Source organism: Elephas maximus, chromosome 7 (assembly GCF_024166365.1).
Source record: "Elephas maximus indicus isolate mEleMax1 chromosome 7, mEleMax1 primary haplotype, whole genome shotgun sequence".
Lineage (NCBI taxonomy): Eukaryota > Metazoa > Chordata > Mammalia > Proboscidea > Elephantidae > Elephas > Elephas maximus.
The window spans coordinates 131,368,351-131,385,604 of NC_064825.1; the positions used below are offsets into that span (position 1 = coordinate 131,368,351).

The 17,254-nt window shown below is 48.7% G+C and overlaps 1 protein-coding gene across 1 annotated transcript in view; it reads left to right on the plus strand.

Annotated features, from left to right (window-relative positions):
• PPP6R3 (protein phosphatase 6 regulatory subunit 3) overlaps positions 1-15,367 on the plus strand; it is a 175,982-nt gene extending 160,615 nt beyond the window's left edge. The window contains exons 22-25 of the mRNA XM_049892684.1: positions 1,763-1,869; positions 3,399-3,549; positions 7,271-7,393; positions 11,067-15,367. Of these exons, the coding sequence (XP_049748641.1) occupies positions 1,763-1,869; positions 3,399-3,549; positions 7,271-7,393; positions 11,067-11,118 (433 nt within the window). The 3' untranslated portion in view covers positions 11,119-15,367. The remainder of the gene's footprint in view (positions 1-1,762; positions 1,870-3,398; positions 3,550-7,270; positions 7,394-11,066) is intronic.
• Positions 15,368-17,254: the final 1,887 nt, after the last annotated feature.

The following is a 17,254-nucleotide window of genomic DNA, read 5'->3' on the forward strand; positions in this document are numbered from 1 at the left end:
GACCATCTCAGATAGAGCAGACAGCAGGTGACAGTGACCATCTCAGATAAAGCAGACAGCAGGTGACAGTGACCATCTCAGATAGAGCAGACAGCAGGTGACAGTGACCATCTCAGATAGAGCAGACAGCAGGTGACAGTGACCATCTCAGATAGAGCAGACAGCAGGTGACAGTGACCATCTCAGATAGAGCAGACAGCAGGTGACAGTGACCATCTCAGATAGAGCAGACAGCAGGTGACAGTGACCATCTCAGATAGAGCAGACAGCAGGTGACAGTGACCATCTCAGATAGAGCAGACAGCAGGTGACAGTGACCATCTCAGATAGAGCAGACAGCAGGTGACAGTGACCATCTCAGATAGAGCAGACAGCAGGTGACAGTGACCATCTCAGATAGAGCAGACAGCAGGTGACAGTAACCATCTCAGATAGAGCAGACAGCAGGTGACAGTGACCATCTCAGATAGAGCAGACAGCAGGTGACAGTGACCATCTCAGATAGAGCAGACAGCAGGTGACAGTGACCATCTCAGATAAAGCAGACAGCAGGTGACAGTGACCATCTCAGATAGAGCAGACAGCAGGTGACAGTGACCATCTCAGATAGAGCAGACAGCAGGTGACAGTGACCATCTCAGATAAAGCAGACAGCAGGTGACAGTGACCATCTCAGATAGAGCAGACAGCAGGTGACAGTGACCATCTCAGATAGAGCAGACAGCAGGTGACAGTGACCATCTCAGATAGAGCAGACAGCAGGTGACAGTGACCATCTCAGATAGAGCAGACAGCAGGTGACAGTGACCATCTCAGATAGAGCAGACAGCAGGTGACAGTGACCATCTCAGATAGAGCAGACAGCAGGTGACAGTTACCGTCTCAGATAGAGCAGACAGCAGGTGACAGTGACCATCTCAGATAGAGCAGACAGCAGGTGACAGTGACCATCTCAGATAAAGCAGACAGCAGGTGAACACCCCTGCCTCTCTGCAGTCTCCCTAACATTCAGCTGTTACTCAGAGGTAAAAGTGAGACTTGGGAAGGTGTCTCTAAAATACAGTGAGTCATTTCACCCACCCTGCCCCGCTACAGGAGCTTCAGGTTTCCAATCCCTGTTTTCTGTCTTTTTGTAACTGGAAGGTAAGAGCCTGTGGTTGCCCACCAGTGTCGCTGGAGCAGCCTGCCTTCCTTTTCCCCTTATACAGGGTTCCCTGGGTTTGCCGAAGGATGTTGCAAACATAGGGTGGGGGGTAAAAGAGAAACTATAGTTAAACACACTCACATGCGCCACCATTCAGTTATCCGGTGTTTCTTATGTGTTTGCACAATGCCAACAGCTAGCCTCAGTAAAGAACGGCAGGCCCTCCAGGCGGCTTAGGTCAACATGATAAGAATTTTTGTGAAGATAATTGATGTGATAGATGCAGTTGAAATTGTCTCATGTCCACCTCTGCTGTCCGAGCCCTGGGAGCTGGCGTTCCTGGTGGTGATAAGAGGCATTCTGAACCTGTCCAGAAATCTCTGACAAGTCTCTGGGTTTCTTTTTAGCAGAATGTGTACCCACCCCATGCGAACCTGCTTCAAATAGCCACTTGCTCTTGGACCAATTTGTCGTTGGCGTCTGTTATCCAACTGCTTGTCAGCAGATGCCCATATCTCCCTAATGGAGCCTGAAAATATTTTCAAAGGTTTTGTGTGATTGATGACAACCAAGGACTTTTCCCACTGCTAATGTCTGAATTTGCTTTTTTCCTAACAGTACAAAAGACTCTTTAAGGAGTAATTCTCCCGTGGAGATGGAGACCAGCGCTGAGCCCCTGGACCCATTGACCACTAGTGCGGCTGCCCTCCCAGCACAAGCAGAAGGTGCATGCCCAGGGGCCCTGGGAGCCTGGACTGCGGGGTTGTTGGGTTGTGGCATTTCTCAAGCCTGAGCTTTATGCTTCATTTTCTAGATCTGAAAAACTGTTTTTGTCTGCATGGCAGGTTCATAAACCAGGCCTAACTCTCAGGCTCAGGGATTGAAAGGACCAGGCAAGGGAGGTGGGTGGGGTTCCTGTCCACAGGGTCACTGATGAGAGGAAACAGGGTGTGTCATTCCAGAACCACAGCATGCTGACTTTCTAAGGAGCAGGGGTCTCAGGTACCAGTGTGCGGATAGGGAAACTGATACCCAAAAGGAAGACTGCCTCAGCCTGCGTCACCCAGGGTGGCTAAGACCAGAACTAGACCTGGGCCTTCACGCCCAGTCTGCAGCCAGTTCTTTTGTCCCTTGGAGTCGACTTTGCTTGAGTGTGTGTGTGTGGGTGTGTGTGTGTATATATATCCGGGCATGTTTCAGGCTATGGGGTTATTAACTGTGTTCTCCTCGCCTTCAGAAACAGATGAACGGTCAAGGGTGTCTGCGTAAAGGTCCCGTGGGTTGTCTTGTTACTCAGAATGTTCACATGTGCTCACAGAACTGTTTTCAATCTGAACAGGGCTATGTGGGGAGGGAATGTCAGGCAGAGGTGTGATGGGGAACTGAGGATGTGGAGGGCAAGAACCTCATGGAGGGAATGGAGAAGTGAGCCCTTAGACAGAAACGAGGGCACAGTAAACAGCGTGAGGAGCAGGGGGCAGGGAGGAATAAAGCCAGGAACTAGCACTTGGTTTGTTTTCTTGTCATTCTTTTAAAGGTTTTATGTAGATTACTTCCTCGTATCCCTCAATAGTTGTAGAAGGTAGGCTCACTTGTCCCCATTCATGGATAAAACAACTAAGGTGCAGATTAGGCACCTTGCCGAAGGCTTACATAGCTCAGAAGTGGTAAAACTGGGATTTGAGTCCAGGTAGTCTGACCTCAGGGCACAAGGTCATAATCAGTGGGCCCACGTGGCCCCTGTTACGGGACAAAGAAATAATCTACAAGGAAGCCCCAGGAAAGTAACTTTAAAAAAAAAAAAAGGACCTGAATGGGGATAACTGAAAGGAAAAGAGTGGATTAGAATGGTATAGTGGGCAAGCCACAGCCAAGACCCTGAGGGTTCAAGTGGGTAGAGGCTAGAGTATGTATGAACTGCCTCCTGTGCCCAGGAAAATGAGGGGCAAGAGCGTGTGCCAGGAGAAGTTGAGTACAGGTAGACTCTGAGCTGGAAAGGCTTGGCGGGGGGGTGGGGGGCGGCGTACCTAGCTCTTTGCTGAAGGAAAGTCAGGAACTGAACTTCTCTCTAGTGGACATTTTTCAGAAGTCTTTGCCCACCAAGAATCTGGCCCGCCAGCAGCAGGCAGACCAGCTCGCATTTTCCTCCCCTCGAGCCAGAGGTGTAATGTGAGTGGATGGGCCTGCAGAAAGGAGGGGCGGCGGCTCCCACCTGGCTCTGCGTGTGTGACCGTTAGCTGTGTTTTCTTTTCAGTGCCAGGCAGTGTGGCCATGGAGGCCAGCTCTGACGGGGAGGAGGATGCTGAGAGCGCAGACAAGGTAACTGAGACAGTAATGAATGGCGGCATGAAGGAAACGCTCAGCCTCACTGTAGATGCCAAGACAGAAACCGCGGTCTTCAAAAGGTAACCAGGGGCAAGACCCTTACCGCTGCAGGTTGTTGGGAGGATGGTGGGGAGAAGGCACAGATGGGACCGTGTGTAATCTGCTTCCAGTGCGGGCTCAGACATCAGCCCCTCGTCTTCTGACGTCCTCGCTGAGCTTCTCAAAGGTAGATTGTGATGAAGAGATGGAGAGTTTGGGTGCTCGATGTCTCTGTCTGTCTCTCTCTCTCTGTTTTCTCTCTCTCTTTTTGTATTCAGAGGACTGTAGTTTCCTCAGAAATAGAATAAAAGAGCCTGGTGGATTCGGCATATATGAAAGTAAAAAACTGACAGACTTGTGAGAATTGACGAGCACATGGGCCATCAGAACCAAAGGTTCCATCTCAAAGTTCGTCTCATACAGGTCATTTTCTCCAGATGTAACGAAGTCGTTAGATGTGATTAGCAAAATGACAGCTTTAAGAAAACAAAAGAACTTATATTGAGAAGTAAACAACCTCACTTGCGAACTCATGGGTCAAAAGGGGGTCATAAATGGAAACTACAAACTTAAAACTTAGAGAGTAATAAAGAAACTTCTGAGATGCAGCTTCAGTACTGCTTCAGGGTTGGTCAGTCCTCATACAGACTCTTGATGAGCAGAAGGAAGACTTCCCAGCTCGGTTTATGAGGCCACGATCACATTGATGTCAAAAGAAACACCACAGGAAAGGGAAAAATGAAGTGTATTCTCGTTTTGTGTTTGAGCATATGTGCACAAAATGTAATCATAAATTTAATGCAATCTCAGTCAGAATTTCAGCTGGGTCCTTAAAGCATACTCTGAAATTATGTGGAATAATAAAGGTTCCCACGCTGCTTAGGAAACTGTAAAGAAGAGTAAATAAGGGCCAGGTAGCCAGTCCTCTGCCACGTCACAGTGCTGATCAGTGTGACTGGAGCCCAGGGACGGATCGGCAGCCGGAGCGGTGGGCCAGAGGCTCAGCGATGCGGGACAGGAAGGACGGTTCAGTGGGCAGTGTTGGGGAGGCCAGCTCACCACAAGGAAGAGTGAAACAAGATCCTGCCTGATCCCCATGCTGAGTGACCCCAGATGGGTTCAGACTTCATGTGCAAGAACGGAGCAGACACACACGGTACTCTTTGTGTGCCAGGCACTGCTCTCCAGACGCTTCATGTACAGTACTGTGATTAGCACCCCACTCTCCACATGACAAAGCCAGGCACTGGGTGGGGTGACGTGGTCAGAGTCTCGTGGTTGTTGTCTTAGGCTGGGTTCCTTAGATAAGCAAAACCAGTGAAACGTATATGTGTGTATATTTTTGGGGGGGGTGGGGGGGGAATTTATCCCCAGGAAATGGCTCTTGAGGTTGTAGAGGCTGCACAGTCCCAAGTCCTTGGTTCAGGCGTCAGGATGGAGGCTTCTCCTGACTCACATAGCTGCAGGGGCTGATGAACCCAAGGTCAGTAGATCAGATGGCAGGCCGCTGGCTCACAGGCTGCAGAGGCGGATGAATCCAAGATCAGCAGGTAAGACGGCAGGCTGTTGGCTCAGGTCCCAAGAACCGGAGATCAGATGATGACAAGGCGAATGCAGGATGCAGAGCACGGCAAAAAACCAGCAAACTTTGCCAGAAAGTCCATGTATATCAGGTGTAGTCCACACCCCCAAGGGAATGCCCTTTCAACTGATTGGCTGTTCATAGCAGATCTCATCATGGAGGAGATTACATCATTAAATGACTACATAACTGCCAAACCACTGAGAATCATGGCCCAGCCAAATTGACACACAACCATCACGTGGTTAAGAGAGGAAAACATGGAACTATCTTTCTGACCTAAGGGCAGAAAAGAACTTTTTAAAGCAACTTTCAAAAGCATAAACAGTATGCAAAGAATTGAATTTGATTGCATCCATGTTGGGACTTTCTGGTTGATGAAGCCTTCTGGACAAAACGAAGAGGCAGGTAAAGAGAAATGATTTATAGGATCTAAATCAAGAGACTGACTGATACTTAACATTCACGGAATTCCTGTAAACCAGTAAGGAAAAGATAGAAAACCCACAGGAGAAAATAGGCAGGAGACAGCAGTAGGCAGCGTGCAGACAGGAAGCCCCGTGAGAGCCCCTGTGGAGGTGCTCAGAACTCGCCCCTGATCGCACAGCGACCACGGCACGCCTCTTCTAGACAGCAGCAGACGTAAGGTGGATGCTGCTGAGTGGTGGCAGCCTGGGGGCTTTCGGAACCCTGTCACCGGCTCGTGGGGAGCGCAGACTGGGTCAGGTACCTGGAGAGGTGAGTGGGCGTGCTTTGTAGGTGGGAAGGTGACCCACATCTGCTCCTGGTGTGGAGCTCTGAGACATGCCCACACAGTACCGTCAGGGGGTGCGGACAGCGATGTCCGTTACAGAGGTGCTGTCACAGAGGCGTGGAGCTGGGGCCAGCCTGGGTGTCCAGCTCTGCCTGAAACCAGGTGGAAAGCAGGAGGTGCATCGCGCGGAGTACCGAGTCACAGTCTGGAGGAGCGGACTCACCGTCCTCACTGCAGCAGCTTGGTGGAGCTTACACGCTTAGCTGAGATAGAGGGGTCAGGAAAACGGGGTGTGCGCCGCAGCGCTAGCGAGTGACTCCACACACGGACGGATGGCTGCACGTCCTGCAGGTTGAAAGTCGTAAGTCAGAGCCCCAGCAGAACCATTGCCTCGCTGGGAGGAGTGGTGAATGGCATAAGGGTGAGTGAGGTTAAAAAGAAGTAACGAACCAGGCAATTCAGGTGGTCAGCAAGCCGTTAAACTTTAATTCACTTTCTGCTTACGAATTACCTGGAACCATCTGGAAGCTGTGCCAGGAATCATCCTAAAATTAGGCTTTGTATAAGCCAGTCCAGGATAGATCCAGGCTTCCCAAAGGGAACCTCTGCAGCACCTGGGGCCGTGGTGTTCTGTAAGGACGACGGTCCCAGCCAGGGTAGGCCAGGTCTGTTCCAGCCAAGGCAGCTGAGGACAGCCTCTGCCCCTTTCCTTTCTGCCCCGAGAACGGTCCGAGGAGGACAAGGAGCCTCGTCCTTCCGTCTCCCCAGGCCCGCTCATCCCTCTCATCAGTTTATCTGTCCTGGGGGCTCTCTGTGCTTCTCCCCGTCGTGACCTTTGTGCTTCTCACGCATTATTTGAGAGCCGCTTGCGAAGGCGTTAGATCCTGCCTCAGATGACAGGCACGCTCCTCACCTGACGGGGCTGCTGGCCAGCCAGCAGATGTGGGCTCTGGCCAGCTGTTCCACAGTGGGCTCGGCCCTGAAAGCAGAACGCTTTAACTAAAGACTCGTTCCTTCAAACAGGTTCGTTTGCCACCTCCCGCGCCTGCGGCTTTGCTAACGTGCAGTGGTGGACATATGTCCCCAGTCCCTCACTCACGGGAGTATTCTGAAACTTTTGTCCATTTCTTTTTCTGTTTCGCACACTTGGCTTCAGAGTATTGAAGTGCTACCGGTATGTGCGGTAACCGGGCCCTTCTCCTCCGACACCCGCTGCATCACGCCATCCCTCGGGCTCCCGCCACGCGGTCCCCTCCTCTGTGATTGCCTGGCCACTGTCTTTGTCCCTGTGCTTCTCCCTGAGCATGCTCCGCCCGAGGGCTCTGACTCCATGGCAGCCATGACTCCTCACCATTTGCATGCGACCGCGTCCCGCAGGGCGCCGTGCCAGCACCTGTAACGCTCCGTGTCGCCCTCTCTACTGCAGCGAGGACGGAAAACTGCCTACCTCTCAAGATGCTGCTTGTAAATACGTGGTGGAGGAGAGCCCCGAGGTGGCGGAGGCGAGGTCCATGGCCGCCCAGCTCCCCAGCAGTAGCCCAGAGCAGAGGTAACTGCCCGCTTCCCCAGGCCCTGCGGAGCCCCTGGCCTTGCCTGCTGAGACTCCTGGCACTTGGAGGGGAGTTGGGGAGGGGGGGTGGAGGTGGGCCACCACGGCGGGCGGTTCCCTGTCCTCCCTGTCCTCTGGGGATCAAGGTGACTGAGCCAGCCGGGAGCTAGAAACGCAGCTTTAGCTCCTTAACTCCGGGGCGAAGCTGACTGGTCTCGGATGACTTGGAGTAGAGAGCCAGTAGCACCCCTGGCTCTCTGAGAAACATTACTGGGGTGGCAGGCCCCCTTTTCTGTGAGGCTCTGAGTGGAGAATGATATTGGGCTACGTCCAGGGTGGGAGTTCCCTGGGCCTTGGCAGCCAGTCCGCCCTGCCAAGCCACCCAGCCACCACACGTGGCTCTTGACGCCCCGAGAGCCTACTGCTGCGGCCCCTCTCTCCACTGGCCTGTGACACCATGAGAGGACAGCATCCCCAGGGACCCTTTGGAACTGTAGCTAAATGTTTTCAACTCTTAAAAGAGCCCCTCCCTGTTTCGGTGGTGTTTTTTTCAAAATATCTTGTGTGTTTAAGGGTTCAAATCCCACCACCAAAGCCATGTGATTTGGATGTGATGTTTTCTTTGTCACCTTGTGCTTAGACTGAGGCCGAGGTGGGTGCTGGGCCTTGGGGAGTGAGCTCCTCAAGTGAGGGTGTCCTTGTGTGGCCCCAGAGCACATGCCAGCAGGCGATGCCCTGTCCTTGACCAGAGGGAACTTTGTCAGCACTTCCCCAATTTGACCTTTCTGGTGAATCACATCCAGTCCCTAAGGATTAGGTGACCTCTAAAGCCGTTTCAGAGGGGCACCTCCCCCTCCCAGCTCAACACCTCCAGGTATTTTATGGGTAATGCAACAGTGGGGACAGCAGAGGGCGCTCTCTCTCCACTGGTCAGCAGACCTGCATCTTCAGAGTTCAGCAAACCTCATTTTCATTTCTCTTGTGGGCATTATAGCCAGAAGGAATTTATTTTTATGATTAAAAAATCCTGCATGTTCACAAATTATAGGAACTATTTGAGGCAGTGGCTGTAGCCCCAGGAGGAAGGCGGTGATGCTCAGCGTTGTGGAATCCCACCCCCGGTTACTCTAAGGGTTGGGCCACGTCCAGGGTTTTCAGTGTGTGGGCTTTTGAGAAGTATTTGTAATTCTGATTCCCAATTAATTATGTCATCCTCCGAATTTCTGCCTGTGGGTTTTCTTTATACTTGGGGGAGGCCTAGTAGGCAGGGTCATCCACCTCTGTGTCAGTTTGGAAAAGCTGCTTCAGGAGTTCGTTCTTCATTCTCTCTGACGTAAGTGACGCAGGAGACCCTGGGGCCATCTCCTTCGCTCTCCAGAGTGCAGAAGGATTGTCTTTGCCTGTTCTTTTCCCTGGCTAGTAAATGTCTGGTTGGGAGAGCTTGCCTTTCAAATCCCAGGCTGAGACGGCTGAGGGAGACACTGAGGCCCTCGCGTGTCCCTGGGTCCATCTGTCCTCCACCCAGCACGTGTGTGAGCGTGGCAGCCCCTGTTCCAGGCAGGGCAATGAAGGAGTTACAGGCACACAGCTAAGAGAGGGCCGCCTAGGAAGGCGTGCAAACGAAGACGTAAGTAAAGCTGGGTGACAGAACAGTGGCGAGAGCCCCGTTTTAGAGAGGGTCTGGGGAAAGGCCTCTCTGAGGTGACATTAGACTGTTGTCATGGCAAGGATCAGGGCAGTTTCCTGATGTGCTGCTTCGGAGGTTAAAGGTATCACTTGGGATTCTCGGTGTTCAGTCCTGCCACATGGCACCTGTGACCGTCAGCAGAGTGGTTCTGTGGCAGATGGGTGTGCTGTTTGCCGTCACTTACTTCTCACCACGTTTGTCAAGCGTGTACTTAGTGCCAGGCCCTGTGCATACATGTATACCTGTAAAACTCAGCTGGGCCAGGAGGTGTCGTCCCCCTTTTTACGGGCTAGAAACTGAACTGAGAGAGGTTCAGAAATTTCGTAGGATCAGTTTATAAACGTGGTGAAGGCAGGCTGTGAGCTGGCTCCAGAACTTTCTGTTCTCGTGTCTCTGGTATATTGAGACATCATCGGATGTAAGGAGAGGGCATCTTGTGTGGAGCTGACACCTTTGTTCCTGTTACAGTTAGCAGGTGTCAGGTCAGAACTCCCGTGGTCTCCTCAAAGGCGTTCTCTGTGTAAATCTTAAATGCTAGTTCAGAAGTGTGTGTGGCTTCCCAGCTGGGGCATCCTTCTCCAAGGCCAGCCGCTTTATAAATTTGATAAAGCCTTGTCTTAGGGAAGGCTCTCTCTCTCTGTTGGCCTTCTCCTCGGTCTTCCCTCGGACTAGGAGCAGGGACCCCACGTCCAAAGGACGTGCTTTGCTCCGGGCACTGCTTTCTCAGTAGTATGAGGCACTCTGCTGCTTCCCTTTCCTTTTATGTCTTGAGAGATAAAAGGTGGTGCAGGCCACACCCCAGGGAAACTCCCTTTACCTTGGATCAGGGAGGCGATCTAAGTAAGGGTGGTGTTACAATCCCACCCTAATCCTGTTTAATATAAAATTACAATCAAAAAATGGAGGACAACCACACAATACTGGGAATCATGGCCTAACCAAGTTGACACATATTTTGGGGGGACATAGTTCAATCCATGACAAGCCTTAAGGAATATTTCAGTTATGTTCCGGTTGGAATTTTTGCAGGAAGGCAAAGCCTTGTACATTCTGTCATCACTGTGCTTACGTGGTGCCCCCCACCCCATGTTAACCTTGACATTTGCTTTGTGGAAATACATTTATTAACGTGCACACCTTGGTTTTCTCGGTCGTTGATCTTCATTTCAACAAATTGCCGTGTTCACAACTTGTTCTTTCATTTCCTTTTTTCCCCCCTTTTCCAGTAGCAGAATCCTATTTTTCAAGTGAAATTTTATGTGGATTTCAACATACGCAGCGGAGAAAGGCTCTGTTGAGGCAGGGTGAGCACACGGCTCCTGAAAACTCTGGAAGCAACGGTTTCAGAACCGCTGGCCTAGTCTGCTTTCAGGAGGTGGTGGTGGGGGTTTCCATCAGGACCCTGCTCTGCTGCAGTCTGGGCTGAGTGCCCAGTGGCCACTGGGGAGCCTTAGGTGTGACTCAGTTGGGTTTTGTGGAGTTCGAGATTAACTCATTTATGAGACTAAGTAAAGCAGAGTGACAGAACAGTGACAGGAGCCCCGTTTTAGAGAGGGGCTGGGAAAAGGCCTCTCTGAGAAGGTGACATTAGACTGTTGTCACGGCAAAGATCAGGGCAGTTTCCTGATGTGTTGTGTTGGAGGTTAAAGGTACAAAGATTCCTTTAAGTGCCTGCTAAGTGCCAGGTGGAAACCCTGGTGGCGTAGTGGTTAAGTCTAACCAAAGGGTTGGCAGTTCGAACCCACCAGGCGCTCCTTGGAAACTCTGTGGGGCAGTTCTGCTCTGTCCTGTGGGGTCGCTATGAGTCGGAATTGACTCGGCAGCGCTGGGTTTGGTTTGGATTTGGGTAAGTGCCAGGTCTTGTGCTGGGCATTGGGTAAACAGTATTAGAACAAGTGCGCTCAGCCGTCAGGGAGCAAAGTGCAGCCCATCTCCTCTCCTGCACTCCTTCGTCAGGTGCCTCACCCATCTGTGTCTCGCCCTCAGGACTGACCAGCTGAGCGTGCCAGGTGACACGTCGGTCAATGGCCCTGTATGATGAGTGACTGCTGCTGCTGACTGAGGACCGCAGACCGCCAGCACCCCGGGGCTTCCGGGGGCTTCCTCGGAGCCCGCCCAGCCAGTCACTGCTGCACTCACTCTGCAAGGATCAGGACCAGCAACCTTTCTACTCTAGATTCTAAGACATTGTACAGAGAAACTCAGACGTGTACAAAGATTGCACATTGACAAATACCAAGAATTTTTGCGTATGTTTATATTGTATTGTTCTAAATAATGGGTGGCCTGTGAAATAAGATCTCGCCGTCCATGTAAGGATAGTAGTGATGCTGTAGTTACAACGGCTGTAAGGACAGGTTTATAAAAGTCAACGCACAGATCTATTGTGTCTGAAACATAACTATTTGACAGTTATTAGTGTGACCAAAGGATTAGGCAGTTTTCATACATTTTTCACCTTGTACAGAATTCTGAATTCATCTTTCCTCCAGGACGACAAGGAGCTGTAGGAGTCAAATGCCCTCTGAGTGTTAATTTGGTGGTTCTAACTCACAAAAGTGATTTTTGAATACGAAATCTTTGGTGTTCTTTTTATAACCAGCTTTCATTTGGTAACTGTTTTCTGTATTGTTTAAAACGGATCAAAAATGTAAGTCTTTTGGTAGAGATGAAGTATTTATTGCTACAACTTAGTTGAAAAATTGATGTTCTTGTAAAGCCATATGTTCTGTTAAGGTCTTGTTTGCTTGAAATGATAATTCCTACAGGTGAAACACTAGATTATTTGGAGTGTTTATGGCTTGTGGTTTGGGTTTTTTTTGTTTTGTTTTGTTTTTTGTTTTGGTAGTTCATCTGCCTTTTTAACCCATTCACCACAATTTCCCTTGTTACCAAGCATCACCAACGAACATTTCAGAGCAGTCTGCACGTCTAGCAGACCGAGATTCTGTCAGCGCGTCGGCGGAGCCGGGCCTGCTGCTCACAGCCGGCTGGTGGGCTGAGGCGGAGCCAGGACCTGGCACCTCCGGGGGCCCATTGCTTTCCGTGCGTGCCGCCTGAGGTCCCCACTCATAAACTCGAAACCAGTGTATTTTTTTTTAGAGCTGGTTTGTGTATATATAGTGATTATGGATACTAATTCAATGTAATTTATAATTTTCTATGTCAATATAAAAATACATCATAGCCTTCTCAAACAGCTGAAGCAATATACTGTATATTGCCATATCGTCCGGTGAAAGGGTTAAATGACTTCACCTCTTGCACTTTTAGATGCAAATCAGTTTTTCATTTCTGTAATAGAAAATTATTCACGTATTTTTACATCATTTGTTTTTCCTGACCAGTATTTAAAACCAAAAGGATATTCTGAAAAATGGCCAACGATTTTTTTAGAAATAGCGCCCCAAGCAGCGTGCCTGAGCATTACATTGCGTACGGAAATAAAGAAATCAAACGTCTAATGCCTTATTTCTTATTTCCTTTTTCCATTTTAAATGGTGTGGAAACCCTTCCGTGAGGTTTCCCAGGCCACCCTAGCACTCCGAGGACAGTGGACTCAGCGGTAGCCCCTGGGACAGATGGCAGGGGTGGCTCACTTGACATTTGCACGCCTCCTCAGGAACCCTCTTGCTGCCCTGTGCTCCTCTCCGAAGAGACTGTTCTCTTGTGTTCTCACCTGGACCTGGCTCCTCCGGAGAGCCAGCGTCAGTTGTCTCAGGACGCCTGGCTGTGTGGCCGGGACCACGGGACTGCCGTTGGATAATGCACCTGTCTCGGCCGGTGGAGAGCTTTGCAGGCCGAGGCCAAGGCGAGGCTGCAGTGGGTCCCAACTGCTGCCTCTGCTTTGATTTGGTTGGCTTCTTCGTTGCACCCAAGGTAACAATGTCTTATTTCATCCAACCTGCTGCTGGTGAATGGGCATTGGGGGTATTTCTTTGGGGTTGTATTTTGTTTTGCTTTCTTATATGGCAGGAATACTCCATGAGCAAGGGTAGAAAGTCCTTGAGGGTTGGAGGGTGGCAGCCCATGGGCCAGGAGCAAGGACACTTAGTTAATTTCTGCTTTAATTTCTGTGTATTGGCTATGCTGAATTGCGAGACTAACGGATGTCTACGATACCTGTATTAAAAGTAACATCAACAAAAATAAAGCCTGATTTTTGTTTCTCGTACCCTTTTCTCTTATACCTTGCTTGGGCTTTAATAAGCAAATGGGTGTGGGACTATAGTGAGAGATCCACTGCTGGTTTCGGGCAGATCACAGCGTCCTGGCAGAGCTGACGTGCACCCACTCCCTGTGCAGGGAAGACTGGAGCAACTTGAAATGCGTCACTGCCATCACAATGGCTTGTCCCGCTCTACACTGGCTGTACTGGTGCTTGGGACCTTTGGTTGGCAAGGAACTGCCTGCCACTGGCTCCTATCTGGTCCTTGAGCTTGTTATCTTCCTGTGTGGGGCCTCCGCAACCTGTAACTTTTGGCTCCCAACCTTCCACATAGCACTTTCCTGGTAGAACTTCTCAGGTTTCCATGACAATTTGAATTTGATACTACTTCACAGCTGCTTACTCTTCATTGCCCTTCCACCTATGTGAATAAAAAAGTGTCCCACTGGTTCTTCTTATCCCCTGTGGCCAATTAGTCACCATGTCCCCCTGCACTGCCTTGCTGCAAGCCTGGACGTGGAATTGGGCTTTCCTGGACCGTTGCAGGGGGCTCGCCAGGCTTCCGTTTAGATCCCAGCTCAACCACTCGTAATGCTGTGACTGTGGGCAGGTTAACTTCTCTTTGCCTTGGCTTTTTCTGACAGGTGGGGGAAATGATAGCACCAGTTTCATAGACTTAATACCAGTAAAGTAGCTAGAGCAGCTCTTAGCTTTCAAAAAAAAAAAAAAACCAAACCTGTTGCTGTCGAGTTGATTTCAACTCATAGGGACCGTATAGGATGGAGTAGAACACCCCATAGAGTTTCCAAGGAGCACCTGGTCAGTTCGAACTGCTGACCTTTTGGTTAGCAGCTGTAGCACTTAACAACTACTCCACCAGGGTTTCCCTTGGGTTATAGTAAATAAACCCCTTTTCTCCAACCAGATGGGTTGAATTGTTCTGATTTGGGTTCAGCAAACCACGTCCTACATCGTGTCAGATCCAGCCCATCATCTTTATTAGTGAATAAAGTTTATGGAGACATTGCCACGCCCATCTGTTTACATACCGTCTGAGGCTGCTTTGTTCACCACCATGACAATTGAGTAGTTGCAGCAGAAACCGTATGACAAATCCCAGAATCTGGCTCTTTACGGAAAAAGTTGTCCAACCCCTGAACTAGATCAATAGAACAGAATAGAATCCAGAAATAGACCCACAAGTATACGGTCAATTTATTTTCAACAAAGTTGTCCAGGCAATTCAGTGAGATAAGGAAAGTGTTCAGAACGAAAGAACAAGCGATGAGAATGCTCTTTAGCAGTGAGGACTGCAAGTATTTTGAGCGTATTATCAGAGGGGCCATCCCTGGGGACGGACATCGTGCTCGGTAAAGCAGAGGGTCAGTGAAAGAGGAAGCTCTGTGAAAAGATGGACCGACACTGGCTACAACGAGGGGCTCAAGCACAGCGGCGATAATGAGGATGGCACGGGACCAGGCGGTGTTTCATTCTGTGGTACGAATGGTTGCTATGAGTTGGAACTGACTCGACAACACCTAACAACAAGAACAAGTGAAGATTTGAATGGAAAGACGTGGATCATAGATCTAGACACAAGTGCTTAAACAGTAAAGCTGCCAGAAGAAAGTAAAAGTATCTTTACAACTGTGGGATGAGTAAAGGTTCAGAGGGCACCAAGCACAAACCATAAAACAAAGAAATTGGGCTTCTGTCAAAACTTTCTGGTTTTCAAAAAAAAAAAAAAAAAAAACCCAAACTGACCATGGTTTTGAGTCCGATTCATAGCTAGCAGGCATGGAATGCCAGGAAAAGAAGAATCTGAGTTCTGATAAAGGACTTGTGACTATAAGGGAAAAAAAAAATCAAAAATGAAATAAAGCATTACTGAAAAAGAAGAGCCTCACACTACCTGATTTTAGAACATATTCTACCGCCACGATAGTCAAAACAGCCCGGTATTGGTACAAGAGGTACATAGACCAATGGAACAGAATTGAGAATCTAGACATAAATCCATCCACACATGAGCAGCTGATATTGATAAAAGCACCCAGTCAGTTAAGTGGAGAAAAGATAATCTCTTTAACAAATGGTGCTGGCATAACTGGATATCCATCTGCAAAAAAATGAAACAAGACCCATACCTCATACCATGCACAAAAACTAAAAGTGCATCAAAGACATAAATATAAAATCTAAAATGATAAAGATCATGGAAGAAAAAATAGGGACAATGCTAGGAGCCCTAATACATGGCGTAAACCGCATACAAAATGTTACTAACAATGCAGAAGAAAAACTAGATAACTGGGAGCTCCTAAAAATCAAACACCTATGCTCATCCAAAGGCTTCACCAAAAGAGTGAAAAGATTACCTACAGACTGAGAAAAAGTTTTTAGCTATGACATTTCTGATCAGCACCTGATCTCTAAAACCTACATGATGCTGCAAAAACTCAACAACAAAAAGACAACACAATTAAAAAATGGGCAAAGAATATGAACAGGCACTAAACTAAAGAGGACACTCAGGTAACAGATCCTTGAGGAAATGCTCACGATCATTAGCCATTAGAGAAATGCACATCAAAACTACAGTGAGATTCCATCTCACTCCAACAAGGTTGGCATTAATCCAAAAAGCACAAAATACTAAATGTTGGAGAGGTTGTGGAGAGACTGGAAGACTTACACACTGCTGGTGGGAATGTAAAATGGTACAATCACTTTGGAAATCGATTTCACACTTCCTTAAAAAAGGTAGAAATAGAACTACCACATGATCCAGCAATCCCACCCCTTAGAATATACCCTACAGAAATAAGAGCCTTTACACGAACAGATACGTGTATACCCAAGTTTATTGCAGCACTGTTTACAATAGCAAAAAGCTGGAAGCAACCAAGGTGCCCATCAACTGATGAATGGTTAAATTGTATATTCACACGATGAAATACTGCACATCCATAAACAACAGTGATGAATCCGTGAAACATAACATGGAGGAATCTGGAAGGCATTATGCTGAGTGAAATTAGTTGCAAAAGGACAAATATCGTATGAGACTACTATTATAAGAACTCAAAAAATAGTTTAAAGAAAATATTCCTTGATGGTTATGAGACAGGGGAGGGAGGGAGAGGGATATTCACTAATTAGATAGTAGACAAGAACTATTTTAGGTGAAAGGGAGGACAACATACAATACAGGAGAGGTCAGCACAACTGGACTAAACCAAAAGCAACATTTCCTGAATAAACCAAGTGCTTCAAAGGCCAGAGTAGCAGGGACAGGGGTTTGGGGACCATGGTTTCAGGGGACATTTAAGTCAATTGGCATAATAAAATCTATTAAGAAAACATTCTGCATCGCACTTTGGTGAGTGGCGCCTGGGGTCTTACATGCTAGCAAGTGGCCATCTACGATGCATCAATTGGTCTCAGCCCACCTGGAGCAAAGGAGAATGAAGAACACCAAAGACCCAAGGTAATTTTGAGCCAAAGAGACAGAAAGGGCCACATAAATCGGAGACTGTATCAACCTGAGACTAGAAGGACGAGATGGTGCCTGGCACTGATGACTGCCCTGAGAGGGAACACAACAAAGAATCTCTGATGGAGCAGGAGAGCGGTGAGATTCAGACCTCAAACTCTCATAAAAAGACCAGACTTAATGGTCTGACTGAGACTATAAGGATGCCAGAGGTCATGGTCCCCAGACTTTCTATTAGCCCAAGACAGGAACCATTCCCAAAGCCAACTCTTCAGACAGGGATTGGACTGGACTGTAAGATAGAAAATGACATTGGTGAGGAGTGAGCTTCTTGGCTCAAGTAGACACATGAGACTATGTGGGCAGCTCCTGTCTGGAGGGGAGATGAGAGGGCAGAGGGGGTCAGAGGCTGGCCCAATGGACACAAAGATACAGAGTGGAGAGGAGTGTGCTGTCTCATTAGGGGGAGAGCAACTAGGAGTATATAGCAAGATGCATATAAATTTTTGT